The 27,223-nt window shown below is 45.5% G+C and overlaps 1 protein-coding gene across 6 annotated transcripts in view; it reads right to left on the bottom strand.

Annotated features, from left to right (window-relative positions):
* Positions 1-1,452: 1,452 nt before the first annotated feature.
* Positions 1,453-27,223, bottom strand: part of ELMO2 (engulfment and cell motility 2) — a 158,861-nt gene continuing 133,090 nt past the window's right edge. For all 6 annotated transcript variants that reach the window (XM_063960514.1, XM_063960510.1, XM_063960512.1 and 3 more), the window contains 11 exons: positions 26,778-26,900; positions 25,831-25,965; positions 25,180-25,284; positions 24,883-24,991; positions 23,345-23,481; positions 22,413-22,576; positions 22,139-22,251; positions 21,929-22,036; positions 21,133-21,215; positions 20,968-21,045; positions 1,453-2,423 (listed from right to left, as the gene is read on the bottom strand). In XM_063960514.1, the coding sequence (XP_063816584.1) occupies positions 2,223-2,423; positions 20,968-21,045; positions 21,133-21,215; positions 21,929-22,036; positions 22,139-22,251; positions 22,413-22,576; positions 23,345-23,481; positions 24,883-24,991; positions 25,180-25,284; positions 25,831-25,965; positions 26,778-26,900 (1,356 nt within the window). In that variant the 3' untranslated portion in view covers positions 1,453-2,222. The remainder of the gene's footprint in view (positions 2,424-20,967; positions 21,046-21,132; positions 21,216-21,928; positions 22,037-22,138; positions 22,252-22,412; positions 22,577-23,344; positions 23,482-24,882; positions 24,992-25,179; positions 25,285-25,830; positions 25,966-26,777; positions 26,901-27,223) is intronic.

The following is a 27,223-nucleotide window of genomic DNA, read 5'->3' on the forward strand; positions in this document are numbered from 1 at the left end:
TTAAAGATTTTGTCTTTAATGAAAGGCGCTGCATCCAGACTCACAGATCAGAAAAATAACTTGCACAGAGCTGTATAGGAAAAAAGTGCAGCTCCAGATACCTGCTTCACAGCACTGGGCCCTATCTGTGTGGAGTTTGTATGCTATCACTCACTGTCTTGTATGAGTGGAAAAGGCAGTACAAATCCTACAATATATGTTGGCTTATATAAATGCCCTACTAACACCATACACATACATACATGTTTCGGGAGTTAATCAGAATGTCAAATGCTCAAGACCACCAGTGATGGGTGACGGATACAAACTGCTGCCAAACAGATTCTTTAGTAAAATTTCACCTAAAAGAATCCATAGGGAAATCACTATAAGCCAGGAGATTCTTAACGAAAAACCCCAACTACCACTCACGTCATGTTTTGATGATTCTGCCTGTGGAAGCAGGTGGGATAATTACTGACCCAGCAAAATAGATTATTTCACCTGTGCATGTTTAAAGAAATCCTCAAAGCATGGCCTGTTGGTGGTACTTCAGGATTAGGGTTGAGAACCCCTACCTTAAGGCACTTTCAATGTACATTCCATATAAAAGCATTACCTCACACCTCTTTTATACATGCTTGCAATAATTGTAGCTTGATATATATATATATATATATATATGGGATCCAGTCTGAAGATCGACAGTGTCTAGGTCGACAATGTTTAGGTCAACCACTATAGGTCGACAGTCACTAGGTCGACATGGATGGAAGGTCGACAGGGTTTCTAGGTCGACAGGTCTAAAGGTCGACATGAGTTTTTCACTTTTTTTGAATTTTTTCATACTTAACGATCCACGTGGACTACGATTGGAACGGTAAAGTGTGCCGAGCGAAGCGAAGGCACCATGCCCGAAGCATGGCGAGCGAAGCGAGCCATGCGAGGGGACGCGGTGCACTAATTTGGGATCCCGGTCACTCTACGAAGAAAATGACACCAAAAAAAAAAATCCTCATGTCGACCTTTAGACCTGTCGACCTAGAACATGTCGACCTAGAAACCCTGTCGACCTAGTGACTGTCGACCTATAGTGGTCGACCTAAACACTGTCGATTTGATGAACCACACCCATATATATATATAATCACAGAAGTACTACATTTGGAGGAGCAGCTCTTATCCCTCTGGCTTATATGTTCTTGGCCCTCGTGTCTATTGCACTAATCCAGTAAGTACCTAAAAAGTCCCCTCTCAAGTCTGCTCACAGCTGCTCCTTAGCTGTGGTGAGCAGTTTGGAAATAAAGTTGTAATGCTGGATTTATTATACATTAATTACCTGTTATGTTTAAAGTGGGATACAGGATGGTCATCTGTGTATACAACTATGGCACATGTATCACTCAAACAGGTAGGTAGTCTCCTTAATGCCTCCCATCACATACGAGTATAACATAAACACACACACATATGTAAACCACTGAGTCAGTCAATTATTTATTAGTAACATTACATATTATTTTGGATATCAGCCTCCTGTACCTTGTAAACTCTCTAACATTCAAATGCCCCATCCCATTGACATTTACAGTTGCAAGGGATGAGAGGTGTACCACATTTAAGGAGGAAAAACATTAATATATGTCAGGTTCACCAACCCCTATGTACAGGGGAGGTAAAGACTAGCTCTGCTGAAACAGAAACCGCTTTTGTAATTAGACGAGAAACGTTCCCTGGTAACAGGAGACCAGAGAGAATGGATTGTGCTTTGTAGCAGAGCACGGTGCACAATGCTGTGACCGAGTGCTGTTCTCCATGCTCTGAATGGAGTATATGCAACGTGCAGCACTCCCATTGGAAAAGCAATCTAAACATTTAAGGCAAAAATGGATTTAAAACGGATTTGAACCCTTTAGGGCTATTGACGATAGTATACGCAGCCTCCTCTAGTACCTAGTAAAAAGTTAAACCTTTAAAGAAGAGGAGGAGGAAAAGTAGCAGCTGGCAGGTGAGAACTGTGACCCTTTACAGCTCAGCAAGTCCTGCTCTTATTTTACAGAGCTACTGCAAACATCCATCCAACGGGAAGCTCTGCTGGAGATGGGGCCTGTAGTTGAGTGGTGGGCACAGATCTGGATTACAATAGCCCCCTCAGAGCAGACCTTGATTCGTTATACAGATGGTTAATGAGAGGTCTCTGCCCAGGTTAGTGGGTGTGCATGTCCTCCATGCTGTGCTGCAAATCAGCCATAATGATAGACAAAGTCATAACTACTGGGCTCTTTGGGGATAGGAGGAGGCACCTCCGGAATCTGTATGTTCTCCAGATCCAGCAGGCGCAGCTTCATCTCCATACTGAGCAAAGTGTCCATGTCGCTGCGGGTTAGCTCACTGCTCATCTCTCTCCCCAGTAGGGCATTCACACCGTCAATCCAGATGCAATACTTAGAGGAAGACAATAAGGTGGTACACACATTAAATGTTTATCTCAGATAAGCAGCACTTCAGAGGTCAGAAGAATGACACATATGGTAAGTAACTAGCCAAGCTGTATGCACGGTAGAAGGCGGTATATAAAAAAAATCCAGAAGTTGTTGTAGTAATAGTCCTTGAAAATTAAGTGTGAGAGATAGGACCTAATAGTGTTGTAACTTCAATAACTATAAAAAAAAAATCCAAACAAAAAAACCCCACACGTTTCCACTCGAACCATAAAAACAACAAACTTGTTTATCTAAAACAATCATGACTCTGGATTCTACCTCTTTCTTTAGGAATCATGTAGAACTCACTGTGTTCAAAAGAGAAAAAAAAAAAACCTCCATGTAAAATATAGCGTAATACTGATGGGTATGGGTCGACTCAACTTAGGTCAACAGTCATTAGGTCGATCACTGAAGGTCGACATGAGCATTAGGTCGACATGTACTAGGTCGACAGGTGAAAAGGTCGATATATGAGTTTATGGACTTTTTTGTGTCGTTTTCTTCGGGCAAGGTGCCTCGCTCCGCTCGGCACAGGTTACCGTTCCCAATTGTAGTCCACGTGGATCGTAAAGTATGAAAAAGTCCAAAAAGTGGGAACATTTTTGAAATACTCATGTCGACCTTTTGACCCGTCGACCTAGTACATGTCGACCTAATGCACATGTTGACCTTCAGTGGTTGACCTAATGACTGTCGACCTAACGACCGTATCCCATAATGATAAATAACTCAAATTGCCTACAGTACGTGCACCTTGTCAGTGTGGAAATATACGTTATGGTAAGAACTTACCGTTGATAACAGTATTTCTCCTAAGTCCACAGGTTCCACAGGATAACAATGGGATATGATGGAGCGACAGCGGATTTGCACTAATCAGTCAAAGCTTTCCGGCCTCCCAGCATGCAACGGGCCCGTCCATATATCCCCGCCCCCTGGCTCAGGCAAATCAGTTGTATTCCAAAGCAGAAGCCAGCAGCATCATGTAGAACCCAAATCAGGCAAGAAGAACACACATGCACACCCTTCCGTACAAGAAGGAAGATGTTAGTGAGTAAAAAGGATCCTCAAATCAGGTGCGTCAGGGTGGGATCCCTGTGGAACCTGTGTACTTAGGAGAAATACTGTTATCAATGGTAAGTTCTTACCATAACGTATATTTATCCGGCAGGGTACACAGGTTATTCACAGGATAACAATGGGATTTCCCAAAGCAGTTTAGAGGTGGGGATGCTCCTGATGCATAGGAGGTATCCAAAGCATAATGTCTATTGAATGTGTAAACGGCAGACCATATGGCTGCCTTACAACCCTGTTCTGTTTAGGCACCACATTGTGCTACCCCAAAAGGACCGACCATATGGGTAGAATGAACAGAGACATTAGCCAGAATAGGGAGATAAGCTTAGAGAATATGCTTCTGAAATCATCCTCTAAAGCTATCTTGCCAGCATCTGCTTACCAGCCTGCCATCCTCTCTTGTGAAATCCATAGCGAATGAAGAGGGAATCTCTTTCTTGATGGCTCTGGTATATTACACGTAGATCCCTTATGCACGGATCACGTCTAGTGATGCATCTCCTGCAGCAAAGCCTGGAACCTGAAAAACAGGGACAACATTTTCCTCGTTAAGGAGGAACTTAGTGATCACCTTGGAAATATACCCAAACCTAGTTATGAGAACTGGTTTATGTGGATAAAAGATCAGAAATGGGGAACAACATGACCATGCCCCTAAGTCTGATATTCCTCTAGCTGACACTTTAGTCAGTAGAAAACACATTTATGATCCAATTTAACCAATGGTTCAAATTGGGCAACATGAAGGGCTTTATGGACTAACACCAGTCCCACCGCACTGTAGGAGGAATAACCAGTCTGAATGCGCCGCATAACCTGGAAAAAAGTACACACATCCTGTAAGTCATTTATTTTTGGAACCCTACAGTCAATGCCAACCCTTGCTTGTCCAAGGGAGCCACCTTCAAAACTTTATCCATTCGTGCCCGAAAGTATGCTAAGACCCCAGAACTCTGAAAGATCTAAGATCCAACCTCACTGCAAGCCTGAACATAGGCTTGCCATATTTGGTGATAAAGGCGAGCTAAGGAAGGGTTCCTCGTTCTGACCTCTTGTTTAAATCACCTTCAGGATAAATGTATGAAGGCCATGCCATCAAGGACCGTAGATCCAGATGTTTGTGATAACCAGGACCCTGCGTCAGTAGTTCTGGACCTTGGGAGAGCAGAAAAAAATGGGGTTACCCATGGGGTATAGACGGGCTCCGCAGGAGATATGGGCACTCTAAAGAACTTTTAGTATGGGTGTGCACTGGCTCCTCCCTCTATGCACCTCCTCTAGACCTCAGTTAGAGAAACTGTGCCCAGAGGAGATGGACAATACGAGGAAAGGATTTTGTAAATCTAAGGGCAAGATTCATACCAGCCCACACCAATCATACCATATAACTTAGAATATATGCAACCAGTTAACAGTATGAATGAAAAAAACAGTATCACTCAAAGACCGATTCCAACTGTAACATAACCCTTATGTAAGCAACAACTATATACAAGTCTTGCAGATTTAGTCCGCACTGGGACGGGGCGCCCAGCATCCTCTACGGACTAGAAGAAAAAGATTTACCGGTAGGTTTAAAATCTTATTTTCTCTTACGTCCTAGAGGATGCTGGGGACTCCGTAAGGACCATGGGGTTTGTACCAAAGCTCCAAACCGGGCGGGAGAGTGCGGATGACTCTGCAGCACCGATTGAGCAAACGCAAGGTCCTCATCAGCCAGGGTATCAAACTTGTAGAATTTAGCAAAAGTGTGTGAACCCGACCAAGTAGCAGCTCGGCACAACTGCAATGCCGAGACGCCTCGGGCAGCCGCCCATGAAGAGCCCACCTTCCTAGTGGAATGGGCCTTTACCGAATTAGGTACCGGCAATCCAGCCGTAGAATGAGCCTGCTAAATCGTGTTACAGATCCAGCGAGCAATAGTCTGCTTAGAAGCAGGCGCACCAATTTTGTTGGCTGCATACAGGACAAACAGAGCCTCTGTTTTCCTAACCCTAGCCGTCCTGGCTACGTACATTTTCAAGGCCCTGACCATATCCAGGGACTTGGGAGTCCTCCACGTCACCTGTAGCCACAGGCACCACAATAGGTTGGTTCAAATGAAGAGAAGAGACCACCTTAGGCAGAAATTGAGGACGAGTCCTCAACTCTGCTCTATAGACATGAAAAATCAAGTAGGGGCTCTTGTGAGACAAGGCCACCAACTCAGACACCCGCTGTGCAGATGCCAAGGCTAATAACATAACCACCTTCCAGGTGAGAAATTTTAATTCCACCGTTTGAAGAGATTCAAACCAGTGTGACTTAAGGAACTGTAACACCACGTTAAGGTCCCATGGCGCCACTGGTGGCACAAAAGGAGTCTGGATGTGCAGCACTCCCTTCACAAAAGTTTGGACTTCTGGGAGAGAAGCCAATTCTTTTTGAAAAAATATAGATAGGGCCGAAATCTGTACCTTAATGGAGCCTAATTTTAGGCCCATATCCACTCCTCTCTGTAGGAAGTGGAGAAAACGGCCCAGATGGAAATCTTCCGTAGGAGCATTCTTGGTTTCACACCAAGATACATACTTCCTCCAGATACGGTGATAATCCTTCGCCGTTACCTCCTTCCTAGCCTTTATCAGAGTAGGGATAACTCCCTCCGGAATACCTCTCTCTGCTAGGATTCGGTGTTCAACCGCCATGCCGTCAAACGCAACCACGGTAAGTCTTGGAACAAGCAAGGCCCCTGCTGTAACAGGTCTTCCCTGAGAGGAAGAGGCCACGGATCTTCCGTGAGCATTTCCTGAAGATCCGAATACCATGCCCTTCGAGGCCAATCTGGAACCACGAGTATCGCTTGTACTCTCTTATGATTCTCAACACTTTTGAGATGAGAGGAAGAGGAGGGAACACATAGACCGACTGAAACACCCATGGTGTCACTAGGGCGTCTACCGCTACTGCCTGAGGGTCCCTTGACCTGGCACAATACCTCCGAAGCTTTTTGTTGAGGCGTGACACCATCATGTCTATTTGATGAAGTCCCCAAAGACTTGCTATCTCTGCAAAGACCTCTTGATGAAGTCCCCACTCTCCTGGATGGAGATCGTGTCTGCTGAGGAAGACTGCTTCCCAGTTGTCCACTCCCGGTATGAAGACTGCTGACAGAACACTTACGTGATTTTCTGCCCAGCGCAGAATTCTTGTGGCTTCCGCCATTGCCACTCTGCTCCTTGTCCCGCCTTGGCGGTTTACATGAGCCAATGCTGTGATGTTGTCTGCTTGAATCAGAACCGGTAGGTCGCGAAGAAGATATTCCGCTTGTCGAAGGCCGTTGTATATGGCCCTCAATTCCAGTACGTTGATGTGTAGATAAGTCTCCTGGCTTGACCATATTCCCTGAAAATGTCTTCCTTTTGTGACTGCTCCCCATCCTCGGAGGCTCGCGTCCGTGGTCACCAGAACCCAGTCTTGAACGCCAAACCTGCGATCCTCTAGAAGGTGAGCACTCTGCAGCCACCACAGGAGAGACACCCTGGCCCTGGGGGACAGGCTTATCTTTTGATGAAGGTGTAGATGGGATCCCAACCATTTATCGAGAAGGTCCCACTGAAACGTCCTCGCATGGAACCTGCCGAAGGGTATGGCCTCGTAGGCTGCCCCCATTTTTCTCAGAACTCGAGTGCATTGATGCACCGACACTCTTTGGTTTTAGCAGGTCCCTGACCATGTTCTGGATGTCCTGGGCTTTTTCTATTGGTAGAAAAACCCTCTTCTGTTCCGTGTCCAGAATCATACCTAGGAATGAAAGTCGAGTCGTTGGAAGCAACTGTGACTTTGGCAGATTGAGAATCCAACTGTGTTGATGTAACACTCTCAGGGAGAGTGACACGCTTTTCAGCAATTGATCCCTTGATCTCGCCTTTATCAGGAGATCGTCCAAGTACGGGATAATTGTGACACCCTGCTTGCGCAGGAGCACCATCATTTCTGCCATTACCTTGGTGAAAATCCTCGGGCCCGTGGAAAGCCCAAACGGCAACGTCTGAAACTGGTAATGACAGTCCTGTACCACGAAACGTAGGTATTCTTGATGAAGAGGAAATGAAGGTAGGCATCCTTCACGTCCAGCGACACCATAAAATCCTCTGCTTCCAGACTGGACATCACAGTCCGGAGTGATTCCATCTTGAATTTGAACTTTTTCCAAGTATAGGTTTAGTGATTTTAGATTCAAAATTGGTCTGACCGAACCATCCGGCTTCGGGACCACAAACATTGTTGAATAGTACCCTTTTCCCTGTTGGCCTAGGGGAACCATGACAATCACTTGCTGTTGACACAGCTTATGAATTGCATCTAACACCACTCCCCTCTCCGGGGAAGAAGTTGGCAAAGCCGACTTGAGAAATCGGCGAGGGGGCACCTCTTCGAACTCCAGTTTGTAACCTTGGGATACAATTTCCAACGCCCAAGGATCCACGCCCGATAGGACCCAGACCTGGCTGAAGAGTCGAAGACGTGCCCCCACCGGTGCGGACTCCCTCCGTGGAGCCCCAGCGTCATGCAGTGGAATTAGCAGAAGCCGGGGAAGACTTCTGCTCCTGGGAACTAGCCGAAGCAGGTGTTCTCTTACCTCTAACCCTTACCTCTGGCGAGGAAAGAGGAGCCCCGACCTCTTCTGGACTTATGCGACCGAAAGGACTGCATCTGATATTGTGGGGTTTTCTTTTGCTGTGGGGGAACAAAAGGCAAAAAAGTAGATTTACCCGCGGTAGCTGTGGAAACCAGGTCCGCGAGACCATCCCCAAACAAAACTTCACCCTTGTAAGGTAAACCCTCCATATGCTTTTTTGAGTCGACATCACCCGACCGTTGGCGGCCCCACAGAGCTCGCCTTGCCGAAACTGCCATGGCGTTGGCTCTGGAACCAAGCAGCCCCACGTCTCTTTGAGCGTCTCTCATATACAAGACTGCGTCCTTAATGTGGCCTAAGGTCAGGACTATGGCATCCTTGTCCATGGTATCCATGTCAGCCAACAAGATATCTGTCCATGCTGCAACAGCGCTACAGACCCATGCCGATGCTATTGCCGGCCTGAGTAAAGCCCCTGTATGTGCATAAATAGACATTAAGGTAGTCTCCTGTCTACGATCCGCAGGATCCTTAAGGGCCGCGGTGTCTGGAGACGGTAGCGCCACCTTCTTGGACAGACGCATTAATGCCTTGTCCACCCTGGGTGCAGGGAAAGGATACGCCATAAGGATTCTCTTGGGAATCTGCAGTTTTTTGTCTGGAGTTTCCCAAGCTTTTTCAAATAATTAGTTCAGTTCATGAGATGGGGGAAACGTTACCTCAGGTTTCTTCTCCTTAAACATGTGTACCCTCGTGTCAGGAACAGAGGGGTCATCTGTAATATGCAAAACATCTTTTATTGCCATAATCATATAATGAATACTTTTGGTCACTTTAGGGTGCAACCTTGCCTCATCATAGTCGACACTGGAGTCAGAATCCGTGTCGGTATCAGTGTCTACTATTTGTGATAAGGGACGCTTTTGAGACCCTGACGGGCCCTGTGACCCAGCCAAATCCGCGGATTGACTCTCTGCCGTTTCCTTGGACTCAGCTTTGTCCATTCTCTTATGTAATAAGGTCACATTAGCATTTAAAATATTCCACATATCATACCAATCATGAGTCGGCGTTGCCGACGGAGACACCACAATCATCTGCTCCACCTCCTCCTTGGATGAGCCTTCCGCTTCAGACATGTCGACACACGCGTACCGACACCCTCACACACACAGGGATCTATCTATAAGGGGACAGGTCCCCAACAAGGCCCTTTGGAGAGACAGAGAGAGAGTATGCCAACACACACCTAGCGCCAACTGACATTGGAAACAATTCCCAGATATAGCGCTTTTATATTATGTCAATCGTGTAATACACTCACTGCGCCAAAATGTGCCCCCCCCCCCCCCCCCCCCTCTTTTTCAGCCCTGTAAAGCCGCAGGTTTTTTAATAATAAAAATTTGTCATAAAATATCCAGGCACGGAAATGATGAATAATCCACAGATGCTACATCCATACGAACATTTATGAGGGTGGCTTCCTACCAGATTTACGGAGTATAAGGTGCACATAAACGAAACCAATAGATGTTCCAAAAAATCCCCGGGGAAGATTTCAGCTCCAAGAATGGATCACCTGTCTTCTCCTCGTCTGGTCAGGTCGCCGTTCTGTCCCTCTCATCAGCCAACGCGCTTCAATCAGTGGTTCTGATCTTTTTCAAGGCATCCTTGCCTGGATATTTTATGACAAATTTTTATTATTAAAAAACCTGTTTTTAAGAAATGCATGCTTATCTGTTATGAGTGAATCACAGGTTGATAAAGTTATATGACTGATATCGCTTGTAAATTATGCTACACTAGATTGCTCTTTTCTATTTTTACATGTTTATCTATCTGGACACCACATCTCTCATTAATTAAGAAGAAGTTAGCAGATTGAGAGAGCTCCACCCATCCATAAGTTAAGTAGAAATATATGGTATTAATTTTATTAGGAGGCGCAGAGAAGGGGTTACCCCATTTTTTCTATATTTGTATTGTTTTTGGGTTAGGATAAACACCCAAGGGGTTACTCTGTTTATTGCTGCCTCACATATAGCGCGAATTGGTGTGGGTGCATTTCTGTCTTTGGTTCTTTCTTCTTATACTCACCTGGCTTCTATCTTCCGGCTCTGTAAGGAGGACGGCGGCGCGGCTCAGACGAACGGCAGGGGGAGACCTGCGTTCCGATCCCTCTGGAGCTAATGGTGTCCAGTAGCCTAAGAAGCAGAGCCTATCATTTAAGTAGGTCTGCTTCTCTCCCCTCAGTCCCACGATGCAGGGAGCCTGTTGCCAGCAGTGCTCCCTGAAAATAAAAAACCTAACAAAATTCTTTTATCAGAGAAACTCAGTAGAGCTCCCCTGTAGTGCACCCATTCTCCTCTGGGCACGGAATCTAACGGAGGTCTGGAGGAGGGGCATAGAGGGAGGAACCAGTGCACACCCATACTAAAAGTTCTTTAGAGTGACCATATCTCCTGCGGAGCCCGTCTATACCCCATGGTCCTTACGGAGTCCCCAGCATCCTCTAGGACGTAAGAGAAATGGAGTATCCATTGCCATTCTCTGCTGGTTTTCCTGTTTAGCTTTCTCACCACCCTGGTAATAGGGTGATTGGAAAAACATAAAAACCAGAAGAAAATCTCATCTCACCGATAAGACATCCACAAAGATCACTCTGGGATCCATTGTTTTTGACCTCTATGTGAGCATTTTGTTGTTCCAACAAAAACTCCATGAGATATATCTCTGGCAAACACCTCTAGTTCACCGAAATCCGGAACCCTCCGGGTGTAGAGCCCGTTCATTTTCCTGAATGGTGTGTCAATTTGAAAAAGTCCGCTTCCCCATTTAGGATTCCCAGAATGAAAATAGCGGACCCGCTTGAATGATGAAGTTCTGCCCATCTTAGTATGTACTTTACCTTTTTCATCACTTTTCGGCTGCGAGTTCCTTCCTGATGTTGAGGTACGCGCATAGTCCGCACGGCACTGGACTAGTTTTCCTTGAAGACTCTCCTGTGCCTACACCGATGGCCTAGATGTGGCCCAAGGTTTCACCTTTAATTGGCATACAACCTACGTCTTTGGGAACACAACCTTCCTGAGACTGTTCCTCTGTGTCAGAATTATGTGAAGCCTTCCATAATTACCTCCAGCACCTTGTATTCCCAGGTGGTTTCTCCAAGTACCAACCCGGACAACACTGCCCATCTTTCACGATCCAATGAGATTGGGCACATTTAGTGTGGTGTGACTGTAGATTGTATTTGGTAAAATTCAGACGCTGCAGAGACGGTGAGTGGAATTGTGCATACTTCACTCTGTTGATGTAGATACCATCAAACCCATCACCCGTCTTTGTTGCGTGAATGGATCCGTTTGACTGTGTAACAAAAACTTGAATCCTAGACTACACCCTGGATATTTTGTTGCAAGGTAAAAATTACTTCTTGCAGACCTGATCCAGTACAGCTCCCAAGTGAATCATCCAATGTGACAGAACTGGAGACACTTAATGGTTCATTATTGATTCACGTGTGCCTCTGCATACAGGTTATTGTCTGTTGCAGAAGACGTAAGGGTAATCCCTGCGTGCCAGGATCGTCTAGGTCTGAGAAATTCTTAACCGCTGCTAGCAGAGATAAGATGTGCTCACCTTCATATGTTTAATAGTCAGGCTAACCGAAAAGGTAAGTCCTAGAACTAAAAAAAAAAATGCTGTTGGAAGATAGCAAACCCTTAAATAACACTGATGGACAGTGATATAGCACCTGAAGGTAAGCATCCTGTAAATCCAGGGGTAGCCTTAATCCCCTGGCTCTATGCCAAGCATAAGGAACATAACGATTGCAAGTGCAACCGAGGTTCCAAATGTATTTGTTCAGCATTTTGAGATTGAGCATAGGCCGAAATGACCCGTTTGGCTTCTGATTTTACCAGGTTGGGGTAAAAACTTTGTCCTCGTTTGTAAGAGGAATTGGAATGACTATTCCTGCTGAAGCAATTTCTGAACTGCTTCTTGTAAGCCTTGTCCTTCGTCTCTACCCGAGATGGCTGTGGAGGCGAAAACATACCTAGTACTGTGTCAGAACTGTATGCCTGAAGAAATCGGCCTCCCCCCAGCCTGGGGTCCCCAGGCAGAGGCCCATACCATGCTACTGATGGATTATCTTTCTACAGCACCTGTCCAGATGGTCTCGTATCCGAGTATCAACCAGGCTCAACACTGCTTATCTTCCAAACTCAGATGAGATTGGGCCTATCCAGTGTGGTATAGCTGTAGATCCAACCAGACGTTTGGCAGCCCCATGCCTTATTAGTCCTCCTAGGAATCAAACCCAGGGGCCAAAAAGGAGAACTTTAAGTTTAAAACTGTATGTGGAAAAAAGTTGACCTTTTTGGAGTCTGCTCCTGATTTCAGAATATTTTAATTCTTTACCAAAGAAAAACTTTCCAGAAAGGCAATGATTCCGAACCTTTCCTAAATTCTGAATCGGCTTCCACCTTCCAGCCAAAAATAAGAATTTACTTACCGATAATTCTATTTCTCGGAGTCCGTAGTGGATGCTGGGGTTCCTGAAAGGACCATGGGGAATAGCGGCTCCGCAGGAGACAGGGCACAAAAGTAAAGCTTTTACAGGTCAGGTGGTGTGTACTGGCTCCTCCCCCTATGACCCTCCTCCAGACTCCAGTTAGGTACTGTGCCCGGACGAGCGTACACAATAAGGGAGGATTTTGAATCCCGGGTAAGACTCATACCAGCCACACCAATCACACCGTACAACTTGTGATCTAAACCCAGTTAACAGTATGATAACAGAGGAGCCTCTGAAAATGGCTTCCTAAACAATAACCCGAATTAGTTAACAATAACTATGTACAAGTATTGCAGATAATCCGCACTTGGGATGGGCGCCCAGCATCCACTACGGACTCCGAGAAATAGAATTATCGGTAAGTAAATTCTTATTTTCTCTATCGTCCTAAGTGGATGCTGGGGTTCCTGAAAGGACCATGGGGATTATACCAAAGCTCCCAAACGGGCGGGAGAGTGCGGATGACTCTGCAGCACCGAATGAGAGAACTCCAGGTCCTCCTTTGCCAGGGTATCAAATTTGTAAAAATTTACAAACGTGTTCTCCCCTGACCACGTAGCTGCTCGGCAGAGTTGTAATGCCGAGACCCCTCGGGCAGCCGCCCAAGATGAGCCCACCTTCCTTGCGGAATGGGCCTTAACAGATTTAGGCTGTGGCAGGCCTGCCACAGAATGTACAAGTTGAATTTTGTTACAAATCCAACGAGCAATCGACTGCTTAGAAGCAGGTGCACCCAACTTGTTGGGTGCATACAGTATAAACAGCGAGTCAGATTTTCTGACTCCAGCCGTCCTTTAAATGTATATTTTTAAGGCTCTGACAACGTCCAACAACTTGGAGTCCTTCAAGTCGTCTGTAGCCGCAGGCACTGCAATAGGCTGGTTCAGGTGAAACGCTGATACCACCTTAGGGAGAAAATGCGGACGCGTCCGCAGCTCTGCCCTATGTCGAATGGAAAATTAAATAAGGGCTTTTATAAAACAAAGCCGCCAGTTCAGATACTCTCCCGGCCGAAGCCAGGGCCAGTAACATAGTCACTTTCCATGTGAGATATTTCAAATCCACAGTCTTTAGTGGTTCAAACCAATTGGATTTGAGGAAATCTAAAACTACATTTAGATCCCACGGTGCCACCTTAGGCACCACAGGAGGCTGTATATGCAGTACTCCTTTGATAAAAATCTGGACCTCAGGGACTGAGGCCAATTCTTTTTTGGAAGAATATTGATAGGGCCGAAATTTGAACCTTAATAGATCCCAATTTGAGACCCATAGACAATCCTGATTGCAGGAAATGTAGGAAAACGACCCAGTTGAAATTCCTCCATCGGAGCACTCCGCTGCTCGCACCACGCAACATATTTTCGCCAAATACGGCGATAATGCTTCGCGGTGACTTCCTTCCTTGCCTTTATCAAGGTAGGAATGACTTCTTCTGGAATGCCTTTTCCTTTTAGGATCTGGCATTCAAACGCCATGCCGTCAAACGCAGCCGCGGTAAGTCTTGAAAAAGACAAGGACCCTGCTGAAGCAGGTCCCTTCTCAGAAGTAGAGACCACGGATCGTCCGTGACCATCTCTTGAAGTTCCGGGTACCAAGTCCTTCTTGGCCAATCCGGAGCCACTAGTCTTACTCCTCTTTGCCGTATAGTCCTCAATACCTTTGGTATGAGAGGCAGAGGAGGAAACACATATACCGACTGGTACACCCAAGGTGTTACCAGCGCGTCCACAGCTATTGCCTGCGGATCTCTTGACCTGGCGCAATACCTGTCCAGTGTTTTGTTGAGGCGAGACGCCATCATGTCCACCATTGGTTTTACCCAACGGTTTAATAGCATGTGGAAAACTTCGGGATGAAGTCCCCACTCTCCCGGGTGAAGGTCGTGTCTGCTGAGGAAGTCTGCTTCCCAGTTGTCCACGCCCGGGATGACAGTGCTATCACGTGATTCTCCGCCCAGCGAAGGATCCTGGCAGCTTCTGCCATTGCCCTCCTGCTTCTTGTGCCGCCCTGTCTGTTTACATGGGCGACTGCCGTGATGTTGTCCGACTGGATCAACACCGGTCTTCCTTGAAGCAGAGGTTCCGCCTGGCTTAGAGCATTGTAGATTGCTCTTAGTTCCAGAATGCTTATGTGAAGAGACTTTTTCAGGCTCGACCACACTCCCTGGAAATTTCTTCCCTGTGTGACTGCTCCCCAGCCTCTCAGGCTGGCATCCGTGGTCACCAGGATCCAATCCTGCATGCCGAATCTGCGGCCCTCCAATAGATGAGCCTCCTGCAACCACCACAGAAGGGATACCCTTGTCCTCGGCGACAGGGTTATCCGCAGGTGCATCTGAAGATGCGACCCTGACCATTTGTCCAACAGATCCCTTTGCATGGAATCTGCCGAAAGGGATTGCTTCGTAAGAAGCTACCATTTTTTCCCAGGACTCTTGTGCATTGATGTACAGACACCTTTCCTGGTTTTAGGAGGTTCCTGACCAGGTCAGATAACTCCTTGGCTTTTTCTTCGGGAAGAAAAACCTTTTTCTGAACTGTGTCCAGAATCATCCCCAGGAACAGCAGACGAGTTGTCGGCATTAATTTGGATTTTGGAATATTCAGAATCCATCCGTGCTGCTTTAGCACCTCTTGAGATAGTGCTAAACCCATCTCTAGCTGTTCTCTGGACCTTGCCCTTATTAGGAGATCGTCCAAGTATGGGATAATTAATACGCCTTTTCTTCGAAGAAGAAATATTATCTCGGCCATTACCTTTGTAAAGACCCGAGGTGCCGTGGACAAACCAAACGGCAGCGTCTGAAACTGATAGTGACAGTTTTGTACAACGAACCTGAGGTACCCCTGGTGTGAGGGGTAATTGGAACGTGGAGATACGCATCCGTGATGTCCAAGGATACCATAAAGTCCCCTTCTTCCAGGTTCGCTATCACTGCTCTGAGTGACTCCATCTTGAACTTGAACTTCTTTATGTACAGGTTCAAGGACTTCAGATTTAGAATAGGCCTTACCGAGCCATCCGGCTTCGGTACCACAAAAAGAGTGGAATAATACCCCTTCCCTTGTTGTAGAAGAGGTACCTTGACTATCACCTGCTGAGAATACAGCTTGTGAATGGCTTCCAAAACCGTCTCCCTTTCTGAGGGGGACGTTGGTAAAGCAGACTTCAGGAAACGGCGAGGTGGCTCTGTCTCTAATTTCAACCTGTACCCCTGAGATATTATCTGCAGGATCCAGGGATTTACCTGCGAGTGAGCCCACTGCGCGCTGTAATTCTTGAGACGACCGCCTACCGCCACCGAGTCCGCTTGCGAAGCCCCAGCGTCATGCTGAGGCTTTTGTAGAAGCCGGGGAGGGCTTCTGTTCCTGGGAAGGAGCTGCCTGTTGCTGTCTCTTCCCTCGTCCTCTGCCTCGTGGCAGATATGAATAGCCCTTTGCTCTCTTATTTTTAAAGGAACGAAAGGGCTGCGGTTGAAAGGTCGGTGCCTTTTTCTGTTGGGGAGTGACTTGAGGTAGAAAGGTGGATTTCCCGGCCGTAGCCGTGGCCACCAAATCCGATAGACCGACCCCAAATAACTCCTCTACGCATCGCCTGTCCACTGTCGTGTCCATAAAGCTCTTCTGGCCGAAATGGACATAGCACTTACCCGTGATGCCAGTGTGCAGATATCTCTCTGTGCATCACGCATATAAAGAAATGCATCCTTTATTTGTTCTAACGACAGTAAAATATTGTCCCTGTCCAGGGTATCAATATTTTCGATCAGGGACTCTGACCACACTACCCCAGCACTGCACATCCAGGCAGTCGCAATAGCTGGTCGTAGTATAACACCTGCATGTGTGTATATACCTTTTTGGATATTTTCCATCCTCCTATCTGATGGATCTTTAAGTGCGGCCGTCTCAGGAGAGGGTAACGCCACTTGTTTTGATAAGCGTGTTAGCGCTTTGTCCACCCTAGGAGGTGTTTCCCAGCGCTCCCTAACCTCTGGCGGGAAAGGGTATAAAGCCAATAACTTCTTTGAAATTAGCAGTTTTTTATCGGGGCACCCCACGCTTCATCACACACGTCATTTAATTCTTCTGATTCGGTAAAAACTACTGGTAGTTTTTTCACACCCCACATAATACCCTGTTTAGTGGTACCTGTAGTATCAGCTAAATGTAACATCTCCTTTATTGCCAAAATCATATAACGTGTGGCCCTACTGGAAAATACGGTTGATTCGTCACCTTCACCACCGGAATCAGTGCCTGTGTCTGGGTCTGTGTCGACCGACTGAGGCAAGGGACGTTTTACAGCCCCTGACGGTGTTTGAGGCGCCTGGACAGGCACTAATTGAGTGTCCGGCCGCCTCATGTCGGCAACGACTGCTTAAGCGAGTTGACGCTATCCCGTAATTCCACAAATAAAGGCATCCATTCTGGTGTCGACCCCCTAGGAGGTGACATCCTCATATTTGGCAATTGCTCCGCCTCCACACCAATAACGTCCTCATACATGTCGACACACACGTACCGACACACAGCAGACACACAGGGAATGCTCTATACGAAGACAGGACCCACTAGCCCTTTGGGGAGACAGAGGGAGAGTCTGCCAGCACACACCAAAAAGCGCTATATATGACAGGGATAGCCTTATGATTAAGTGCTCCCTTATAGCTGCTTTTATATTAATATATTGCCATTTATTTTGCCCCCCCTCTCTGTTATACCCTGTTTCTGTAGTGCAGTGCAGGGGAGAGACCTGGGAGCCTTCCTGACCAGCGGAGCTGTGACAGAAAATGGCGCCGTGTGCTGAGGAGATAGGCCCCGCCCCTTTTCCGGCGGGCTCGTCTCCCGCTATTTAGTACATTTAGGCAGGGGTAAATATCTCCATATAGCCTCTGGGGCTATATGTGAGGTATTTTTAGCCTTTTTAAAGGTTTTCATTTGCCTCCCAGGGCGCCCCCCCCCCAGCGCCCTGCACCCTCAGTGACTGCCGTGTGAAGTGTGCTGAGAGGAAAATGGCGCACAGCTGCAGTGCTGTGCGCTACCTTAAGAAGACTGCAGGAGTCTTCAGCCGCCGATTCTGGACCTCTTCTTGCTTCAGCATCTGTGAGGGGGCCGGCGGCGTGGCTCCGGTGACCATCCAGGCTGTACCTGTGATCGTCCCTCTGGAGCTTCATGTCCAGTAGCCAAGAAGCCAATCCATCCTGCACGCAGGTGAGTTCACTTCTTCTCCCCTCTGTCCCTCGTTGCAGTGATCCTGTTGCCAGCAGGAATCACTGTAAAATAAAAAAACCTAAGCTAAACTCTCTAAGCAGCTCTTTATGAGAGCCACCTAGAATTGCACCCTTCTCGGCCGGGCACAAAAATCTAACTGGAGTCTGGAGGAGGGTCATAGGGGGAGGAGCCAGTACACACCACCTGACCTGTAAAAGCTTTACTTTTGTGCCCTGTCTCCTGCGGAGCCGCTATTCCCCATGGTCCTTTCAGGAACCCCAGCATCCACTTAGGACGATAGAGAAACCGCTATGCGTGCTGATATGATTGGGGCTAATGCCCTGGAGGAAATAATGCCCAAATCTATTGATGCTTCTCCAGGATCATTGAACTATATGAGAACTTTGCCTTTATTGCAAAGATTCTCTCCTTCAATTGCATTAGCCCAGACAACTACTGTCTTTGCCATTTAAGCCAAAACCAAGGCTTGGCCCTATGACTGCCCTAGAGAGGGAAAACAAAGATAAAGTAGATCACTTGCATAACTACTTTAGTAGCCACCTCTTTTTAAACATCCCCAACTGGAAGAAGGTAATTAGAATTCAATTTCTTAGGATTTTAACTTTTATTTGGGCATAGCCCCCACCTCTTCCCTGATTTCTTTCAGCTGATGTGACTCAGGAAACTCAGGTTTTATAGGATGTTCAAATACAGGTGCCTAGGTTTTTAACCAGGCTCCCTCAATGCTTTATTTAGCTCAGCTATATTCCAGCTGAGACCTACCTATTCTTTGTATAATGAAGAAGAATAAATTGGACTTTCATCTTCCGATGAATTCAACAATATGTAGCCTGTGAATGTGAAGCTTTTACTTACCATTGCTCTGAGAAGCTGCTGCTGGGAGTAATGCACCATAGGTGGATCTGCATGTAAAGGCTCTACCTGGTAGAGGATTCTGAAGAGATTATCCATTCAGCTTATTGGATAAAATGTGTGCAGAGATAGCCCAAGGAGGATACATTTGTACCTGCATCTGCCTTGTATTTCTGCTGAAGCTAAACGCTATGCACATGAACCATCCTGAACCAGATCATGAGAGGACAATACAGCTTTTGTAAAACAAACATAATATGAGTGTCCTCACCTTTGCCGCTCTTTTACATGATAAATAATCAGCACTTCCACAGTGTACTACACAATTTTGTGACTGTAATCTTTAAATGATATTCATCCGACCCAGTCACACAGCCGCCTATGCTGTGACCGGGTCCCCTCGTCTCCTAGTGTAGCTAGTAGCGTCTGAGACGGAAGCGAGGAAACAGTTCATGGCGGGAGACTCGGCGGAAACTGGTCATGAACCGGGGGCGAGGAGAGCGTCTGACTCCCCACTGCTGACATCAACCCTAGGGATCGCGGCCTCATGCTCTTCCTGGTGCCTAAGATCCCTAAGGCCTAGCGCTGGAGCACCCGTGGTGGCGGCGCGTCAGCTAGTTTGGTAGTCTCCTCCCAAAACAGTACGGCTGTGTCCGTATTCCATCATGCTACGCGAAACCGATGCCTTCCCTTCCCTCTGTGCTCCGACCACAGCCTGGTAACGTCTGATGGACCTGCTAGTAAATCCAACACAGACGCCTGCCGAAACAGCACTGTACTCGTGGATAAGCGTTGTCGCGAACCGGTGGAGAGTTGTTGGAGCGACTCTTTCCAATATGCATATAAGACGCTGTTTAGAAGGAACACTCAAAAAATAATAGGACTATAAAAATAAAATAAGAAAGCTGGGGACTGCTAAAGAAACAGCAGCCCTCTGACCATGGTCCGGCTCCTGCCGCACCAAACAAAAATCTGATTTGCCTGAGCCAGGGGCCGGGTATATATGGACATGCCCGTTGCATGCTGGGAGGCCGGAAAGCTTTGACTGATTGGTGCAAATCCGCTGTCGCTCCATCATATCCCATTGTTATTCTGTGGATAACCTGTGGACCCTGCGGGAGAAACACAGGGCCTAACTCATGTTTGTAAGGAATTGCTCAGTCATAGGGAAGCGGTTGAGCAAGTCCATGCAAATAAAATTGACATGCAGCAGGAGGCGTCTGTAGGAGATCGACACCTCCTGCATGCATCTGCGAGTTCCAAGTCCCTTGGATCACCATTGCGACTTGTGATGTTTGCAGGTAGTAGTCAGTCTGCATAAGCCAAAGCTTACGGTTTGTGAAAGTAGTACACTCAATATTTTGAAATGTTACTTTTAAGCAGATCAGACATTACAAGCAAAATGTCACACTGGAGGTCTTCTACTGTCTGGAAAACCCCTGAATCCCATAAACACAGTTTTATTTATTTGCCTGATGTACGCATCCACAAATTTTGGAATGCCCCTGGATAATGGGAATTCTTCTATTTTTGCAAAAGCAGCTGGAAATGTACACAATGGATACACTAAAACTGTCACTTCCTGCTTACGGACACTTTAAACCACCATTCATACACGTCACAGATTCAGGATTGGTAATTAAATAAATCTAGAGAATTAGGTGACATCTGGATTGTATTCTTCACATGTGTTACTACTGCACATTTGAAATCTCTTTACAAGGTAGGAGTGTGCCTATAAATGCACTTTCATGTATAAAATGTGCTGGTAAGGTGTAAAAGGCTTCCCACTGAAAGAAAATGCTATGGCCAAATCCATCCACCTTCAGATGTGTGTATGATGGTCTCTGCAGCTCTCCAGCCAACAGTGGCTGTTACTGGAAATACAGCCTTTGTATGTTTTTACTCAGAAAAGAAAATGTGTGTATTTGGGCTTATAATGAGACGCATGCTCTTAGCACATATTTGGCTATAAAATCCCCCCAAACCATGCCCATCATCCATTAGAGCAGGCAACATCTTCTACCCCTATCAAGTCCACAGTCTGACTCACTAAGTCCATGATAGAATATACACAGAAACAGGCGAATGAGGTTATATAATGCCACGTAGTAACCAAACAACCTTTACCTCATACTTATTTGGTGCAATGAAGTTGAGAGTCTCATCTGGATCATATAATATAGAGAACGCTAACTCCAACACCTCCTACATAAAGGAGACAGAGAAAAACAGGGTGAGGGTGCTTTGGAGAGAGATAGGAGTATAAAGCATTGTACAGACATCTCCAGAAACCTTGTTTTGTTTCAGAGCGCTCTTCTCCTTCATGTGGGGACAGTCCTTTCCTGTCAGCACAGCCTTTATATCAGCCACCGGAACTAGGAGGAAAGCAGAGGGTTACCAAAAATACAGAGAACACCTTGTACAAACCATCCAATGTGCAATATATCCTCATGCACAGTAAGCAAAAGGACATCTAGTTTTCACCAAAGTGCATAGGTTTGTACAGCAGCATGGAGGTGTTTGCCTAGGAGCAAAAATGAAGTTAGCAAAATGAGATAAAGGGGCGTAGAATGCATTTATAGCGCCATTTTTACTGTGCAGAGGGGAACGGTCATCTCCACTCGGAAGAAGGACTTCACAACAGCTCACAGCTTTCGGCCTTTGGGACACATCCTATTCTTTTTATAGGACCTATTTTGCATCTCTGATCTACTGTATGTTCTCAATGCTACACAAATACACACAAAGTGTCAGATGTATAGGGACAAACCCAATATTCCCTCAGTGTGATGAATAATTGAAGCCTTGAATGAAGCTTCAGGAGGCTAATTTAGGGAAAGGTCTACTAATGGCAGCATGCTGAACCCCGATATGAGACTTGCACAGTGCTCTTCTCTACAGATATTAGGGCACTTCCTGAGTGCAGAGAGGAAGTGTGCACCTTGATGTGTCCAGCACACTGGTACAAATCAGGGCATTTTGCTGTGCACATTCCACGTTCTTTAATAAAATAGGCCCCTAGTGTTGAAGCAGCATGAAAAGAAGGCCAATAAAAATGATGCTACAAGAGGAAGTTATGATTACTTACTCTTTTCCTGCAGGGATTCATATGGCACCTCCCCTTGTACATTATCCTCTAGATCTCCATAGTGCAAAACCTTATGATTTAGGGCCAGGCGGCAGAACCAAAACCTCTCTGAAAGGAAAGAACCATAAGCCAAACACCCAACAAATTGTAAATTTAAAGAAAAGTACAATTTAAACTCAATATCTTTCTCCCCAACACCAAAGTGGTCACCTTGCCTCCTGCGGTTGCCAATCTTGCGGAAGCTGCTTCCTTCACATAAGCGGTTTAATCGTTGCTGTTTAATTAATTCCAGAATCTCAGGTTGAATTTTCTCCCGCAGTTCACTGAATGAGCACAAAAATAGGTTGCAGTTATGACAAGGGAAAATAAAGGACACATAAATATTCCCCTGAACAGTGGGTTTATGTGTTAGCTGTACGAGCACTATGGAAGATATATATATACTCTGAAATAGGGATGACAAATAAGAAAGCCCATTACGCACACAATAGGTGGAGACTGGAAGTCGTCCTGACTCAACCTCTCAGACTGACGAAGCCGGAGGATTTCAGTGTAACTCAAACTGCGCAGCTTGTTTTTCAGCTGCTCCAAAGAGTTGGGTTTTGAGGGGAGAGCACGGGTAATCTGCTCCTTTACCACCTGCATCACCTGAGATACAAATTGTGAGAAAAAGGACAATGATTTAGTTAACATCTGATGCAATGTGCACAAATGTACTAGAACCCATATCAACCAACAGAATACATACATATTTCCAGCAGGCAGGATGCCAGCTGTCAGTATCCCGACAGCCGCATCCTGCCCACAAGAATGCCGGCCACAGGGCGAGCGCTACAGGACCCCTTGGGGCTTGGTGGCTCGTCACAGGATCTAGTCTCACTCTTTGGGTGTCGTGGACACCCACGAGTGGGAATAGGCCCTGTGAGCCGGTATTCCGGCATCAGTATCCTCCCCCAACCAACCACGTTTGCTTTCATTTTGTAGCCCATACTAAGGAAAAGATAGCAACAATCTGATTGGCAAGTGTCAACAAATTAGTTTTAATTTATGTCCACAGTCTGGATTCAGTGAAATTTCCAAGAGAAAGATGGAAGTTCTATAAGTTCAGATATATGGGAACGTCAGACCAATAGTAGGGCCATATAATATTTAGAAGTTTCCAGACACTGACATTTAAAAGAAAAAAGAAAGTCTACCTTAAAGTTTTGCAGTTATTATTTTCCACTTAATACACCTTTATTAATGGCATGACTATAATTTCCTCAAATGTCCATATTATTTCCTAGATCAGTCTTTTAGCTGGAGCGATAATTATTTAATCTGAAGTAATGTCATGTGAACAATGACATTACCGTGGAGCTAGATAACATTTCACAAATATGTAATTTACCCATCTTACTGTTCAAGTCCACAAACCTTGTTAAAGTCCTCAGCAGTGGCTCGCATCTCTTTCCAGGTCTTGTTAAGCAACTGGATGCAGATACAGAAGAATTCCTCAAATGACCTTTCATGAGTGAAGAACATAGGGTGGTAATCATTCCGGCCTTCATTAGCTGTGTGACAAAAAGACGGAAGGACCATCAATGCACTATTATAGCAATTAGGAGTCAGCTACTATTATATATGAGGGTGGTTCAGTAAGTAAGGTAACAAGACCTCTCACGTGTGTAATGCACTCTATTTCATTCTAATTTCCCGCCAGGCCAGAGCAGACAGACTACTGTTTCCTCTCACATTAGATGGCGTCTCATATCAGTCATACTGTCCCAGTATCAGTTGTAAGATGGTGAGGCTGGTGGAAACGTGGTCAAACACTGAGGTGCGTAGTGTGATCAGATTTCTGCGTCTAAAGGGCACATCAGCAGCTGAAGTTCATTGCCAACTTGTCAAGGTGTACGGTGATAAAGTCACATCATGGAAACAGGCTTGGGTTTGGTGCACTGCCTGTGGTGGATGTGCTTGGCCGGCTGGATTGCTGCTCATCTTGCACATCTGTCCTGCCGTTATCAAAGACAGTCCACCTAACTCAAACCTGTTTCCGCAACATGATGTTATCACCGTAGATTTCGACAAGTTGGCACTGAATGCAGCTGCTCGTGCCCTTTAGACGCAGAAATCTGATAACATCTTAATGTTTGACAATGTGTCTGCTAACCCTGCCATGTTACAACTGATGTTGGGACTCTATGACTGAAATGAGGCGCAGTCTAATGGTCGTGAGGGGAAGCAGTGGTCTACCTGCTTTGGTCTGGAGAGAAATAAGAATGAAATAGAGAACATTACACATGTGAGGGGTCCTGTTACCTTACTTATTGAACCACCTTCATAGATTATATATTTTTATATATAGGCTTACCATACTATCCCTTTAAACTGAGATACTAATGAATTACCTAGGTGCTGTGGCTGGCTGACTTCAAGTCTATATTTCAGGGCTATGGATCAATGGGTCAACAGTCAATCAGTCAACCACTGTTGGTCGACACTGACATGGTTGACACATGAAAAAGGTCGACACGGGACAGGACACATAAAAATGTTGACTGTCGAGCTATTATGTGGATACTCATTTGAGCTGGTTTTAAATAGTCACAGAACCTGTGTAACCCATGAGCGTCCTGGTCTAAAGAGATAGTATGGTAAGTCTATTTATATATTTATATAGCACTAAAATATTATGCAGCACTTTGTAGAGAATTCACTTCAGTCCCTACAGTATACTTTGTCCACTAAACAAAGAGACATACACACAAACATTATATTTTTGGAGTGGAAAAAAAACTGAAGCAACCAGAAAAAAGGACATAAAGATGGGAGGATTATACAATGCACCACACAGATAGTTCCCTGGTCAGAATGTAACCCAATGCCCCAGCTCTGTGATGCAGCAATGCTAACCACTGTGTCACCCACGAATAAATGACAAGTGCACAAGTGAAGATAAGTTTCCTTACGCAGTTCTCCAACCTGCAGAATCTCACATAACATCTTGGTCAGTTCAATGGCACTGCGTCCAAATGGACATTCATGTTTGTCTTCTCTACTACTATTCTCCAGCACAATCTGCAAAAAGTTGTACGTGGTATGAGAACATAAATGTTGCCACTGGTTTCACATTAATAGGGGTCATTTTTACCAAAATAAAAATAATGGTAAATACATTTGTATGGATCATAATGAAAGTGTAAGATTAAAAGAACACTTTAATAAAAAGATACAATGTGCACATGCATGGTCCTACAAGAACTCACCCGTACGTAGTTGTCTTGATGAAACTTTGCCAGGTACAGCATATTATCAAGAGCCAGCATACCAGGTGGTGTCTGAATGAAATCCATAGCAGGGTTCACGTGGTTCTGAAACAGATGTAACTTTAGCTTAGCTGTTATGTGCCAACCAGGTGGTGACATAATGAGTGGAGGAAGGGGTGAATTTACTGTATAAGCTATATCCCATAGGCAATATGACAAAAATGTGCTATAAAGACCAGTATTGGTACTCTTCGTAATTTAACTATGCCATATTACTTCTGTAAGGAAAAACAAAAATAGGATTTTAAATTTTCTACTGTATGAAGCATGCCTTTGCATTGTATAGTCTCTACAGCCTAGGATTTAACATGCAAAGATATGCGCTTTCTGTATATTGCTATAGTAACCATGGTAACATGACAATGTTACTTCAACATTCTAATATATAGCAGCAAAAACAGGAACATGAAGTTGCAGAGTAAATAATTATTTATAGATGACACAACCGCAGTCATTTATAAAATACCAAGCATTCTGTTCGGTGTTAAAAAAAAAAAAAAAAGGGTGTTGTCAGATAGGGCTCTGATAATCACCTACAGATCATTAAAAACAGAGTATAATAAAAATGTGTAAGTTAGCTAGAACACTCACAGTGAACCCCAACATCTTGTAGTCTTTGCTGTACATAGCTTTGCGTTTCTCAGTACCAGTACCAGACACACCGCTGCCATCAGACTCCGCATCAAATGCAATTCTTCTTAGCTCAAATATAATGTCTCTCTGAGCCTAAATAAATAGAGGAACATTATTAGTAGGCTAGAACACCAACTGCTATCATGTTGGCACATGTTGTTATACACACAATAAAGTTAGGTACCAGGCTTCTTAGGTTTAGATCTCAATGTATGTAGTAGAGCCCCCAAAAGTACTAGACCATCACCTGATCCTGTGGACAACAGGCTGGTCGTCTGAAGGTTGAGGTGCTATGTGCCTCTGGTGCCTTTTGGCCACTGCAAGGGCAATTTTTATAAATCCAGCTGAATGACTGGCATTTTATGGCCCACATTTATTAGCACCAATAATTTGCACTAGCGTTCCCTTGTTTCATCAGTTTTGCCCCCCCCCCCCCCACATTTGTTGGTGGTGGAAGGCATGCCATCATTCTCCCCATGTCCAACACCCTCTCTTTAGGGAAAGGTTAAGGGGATGTAGTTGAACCCAACCGTAGACAATGCATACAGCCGGAATGCCAGCTAGTAGGGGCTATTCCCACTCATGGGTGTCCATTGAACTTGTCCCTGCCGGTATTCTGGCAGCGAGGATCCCGGAGTCGGTATGCTGACCTTCGGAATCCCGACCACCAGCATTACCGCCCCACCTCAAGGTTGAGTATTAAAAGGGAACCCTGGCTTTGCATAATAGTCTCTGAAGACCCATGTCCCCCTAAGATGTCATATGGTTCCTGGGGATAGAGAGAAATGGGCCCTTTCCCTTTTTACATAAGAAATAAAAGAGAAAAAGTACAACAAGACTTTCATTCCGGGTCATTCATCATTCAATAGCAATTGCTGCAAGGCATAGAAAGTGATTTGTGTCACCTGGTCATTTGGGTCCATTTTGGTCATCATTCGTTCCTCTAGGAGATTAAAGGTAAGCACCTGTAGCACATACAACTGATGCGCCATCTCAGTCTTAATTGGTCGGTTCCCTCTGATAATATGCTAGTCAAACACAACAGAGTAGATACTGTATGTTAAGTAAAACAACAAATAAAACATTAAAAGTTACCATGAAAAACAAAATAAGAATTTACTTACCGATAATTCTATTTCTCGTAGTCCGTAGTGGATGCTGGGAACTCCGTAAGGACCATGGGGAATAGCGGCTCCGCAGGAGACTGGGCACAAAAGTAAAGCTTTAGGACTACCTGGTGTGCACTGGCTCCTCCCCCTATGACTCTCCTCCAAGCCTCAGTTAGGATACTGTGCCCGGACGAGCGTACACAATAAGGAAGGATTTTGAATCCCGGGTAAGACTCATACCA

This window comes from Pseudophryne corroboree, chromosome 3 (assembly GCF_028390025.1).
Source record: "Pseudophryne corroboree isolate aPseCor3 chromosome 3, aPseCor3.hap2, whole genome shotgun sequence".
NCBI lineage: Eukaryota > Metazoa > Chordata > Amphibia > Anura > Myobatrachidae > Pseudophryne > Pseudophryne corroboree.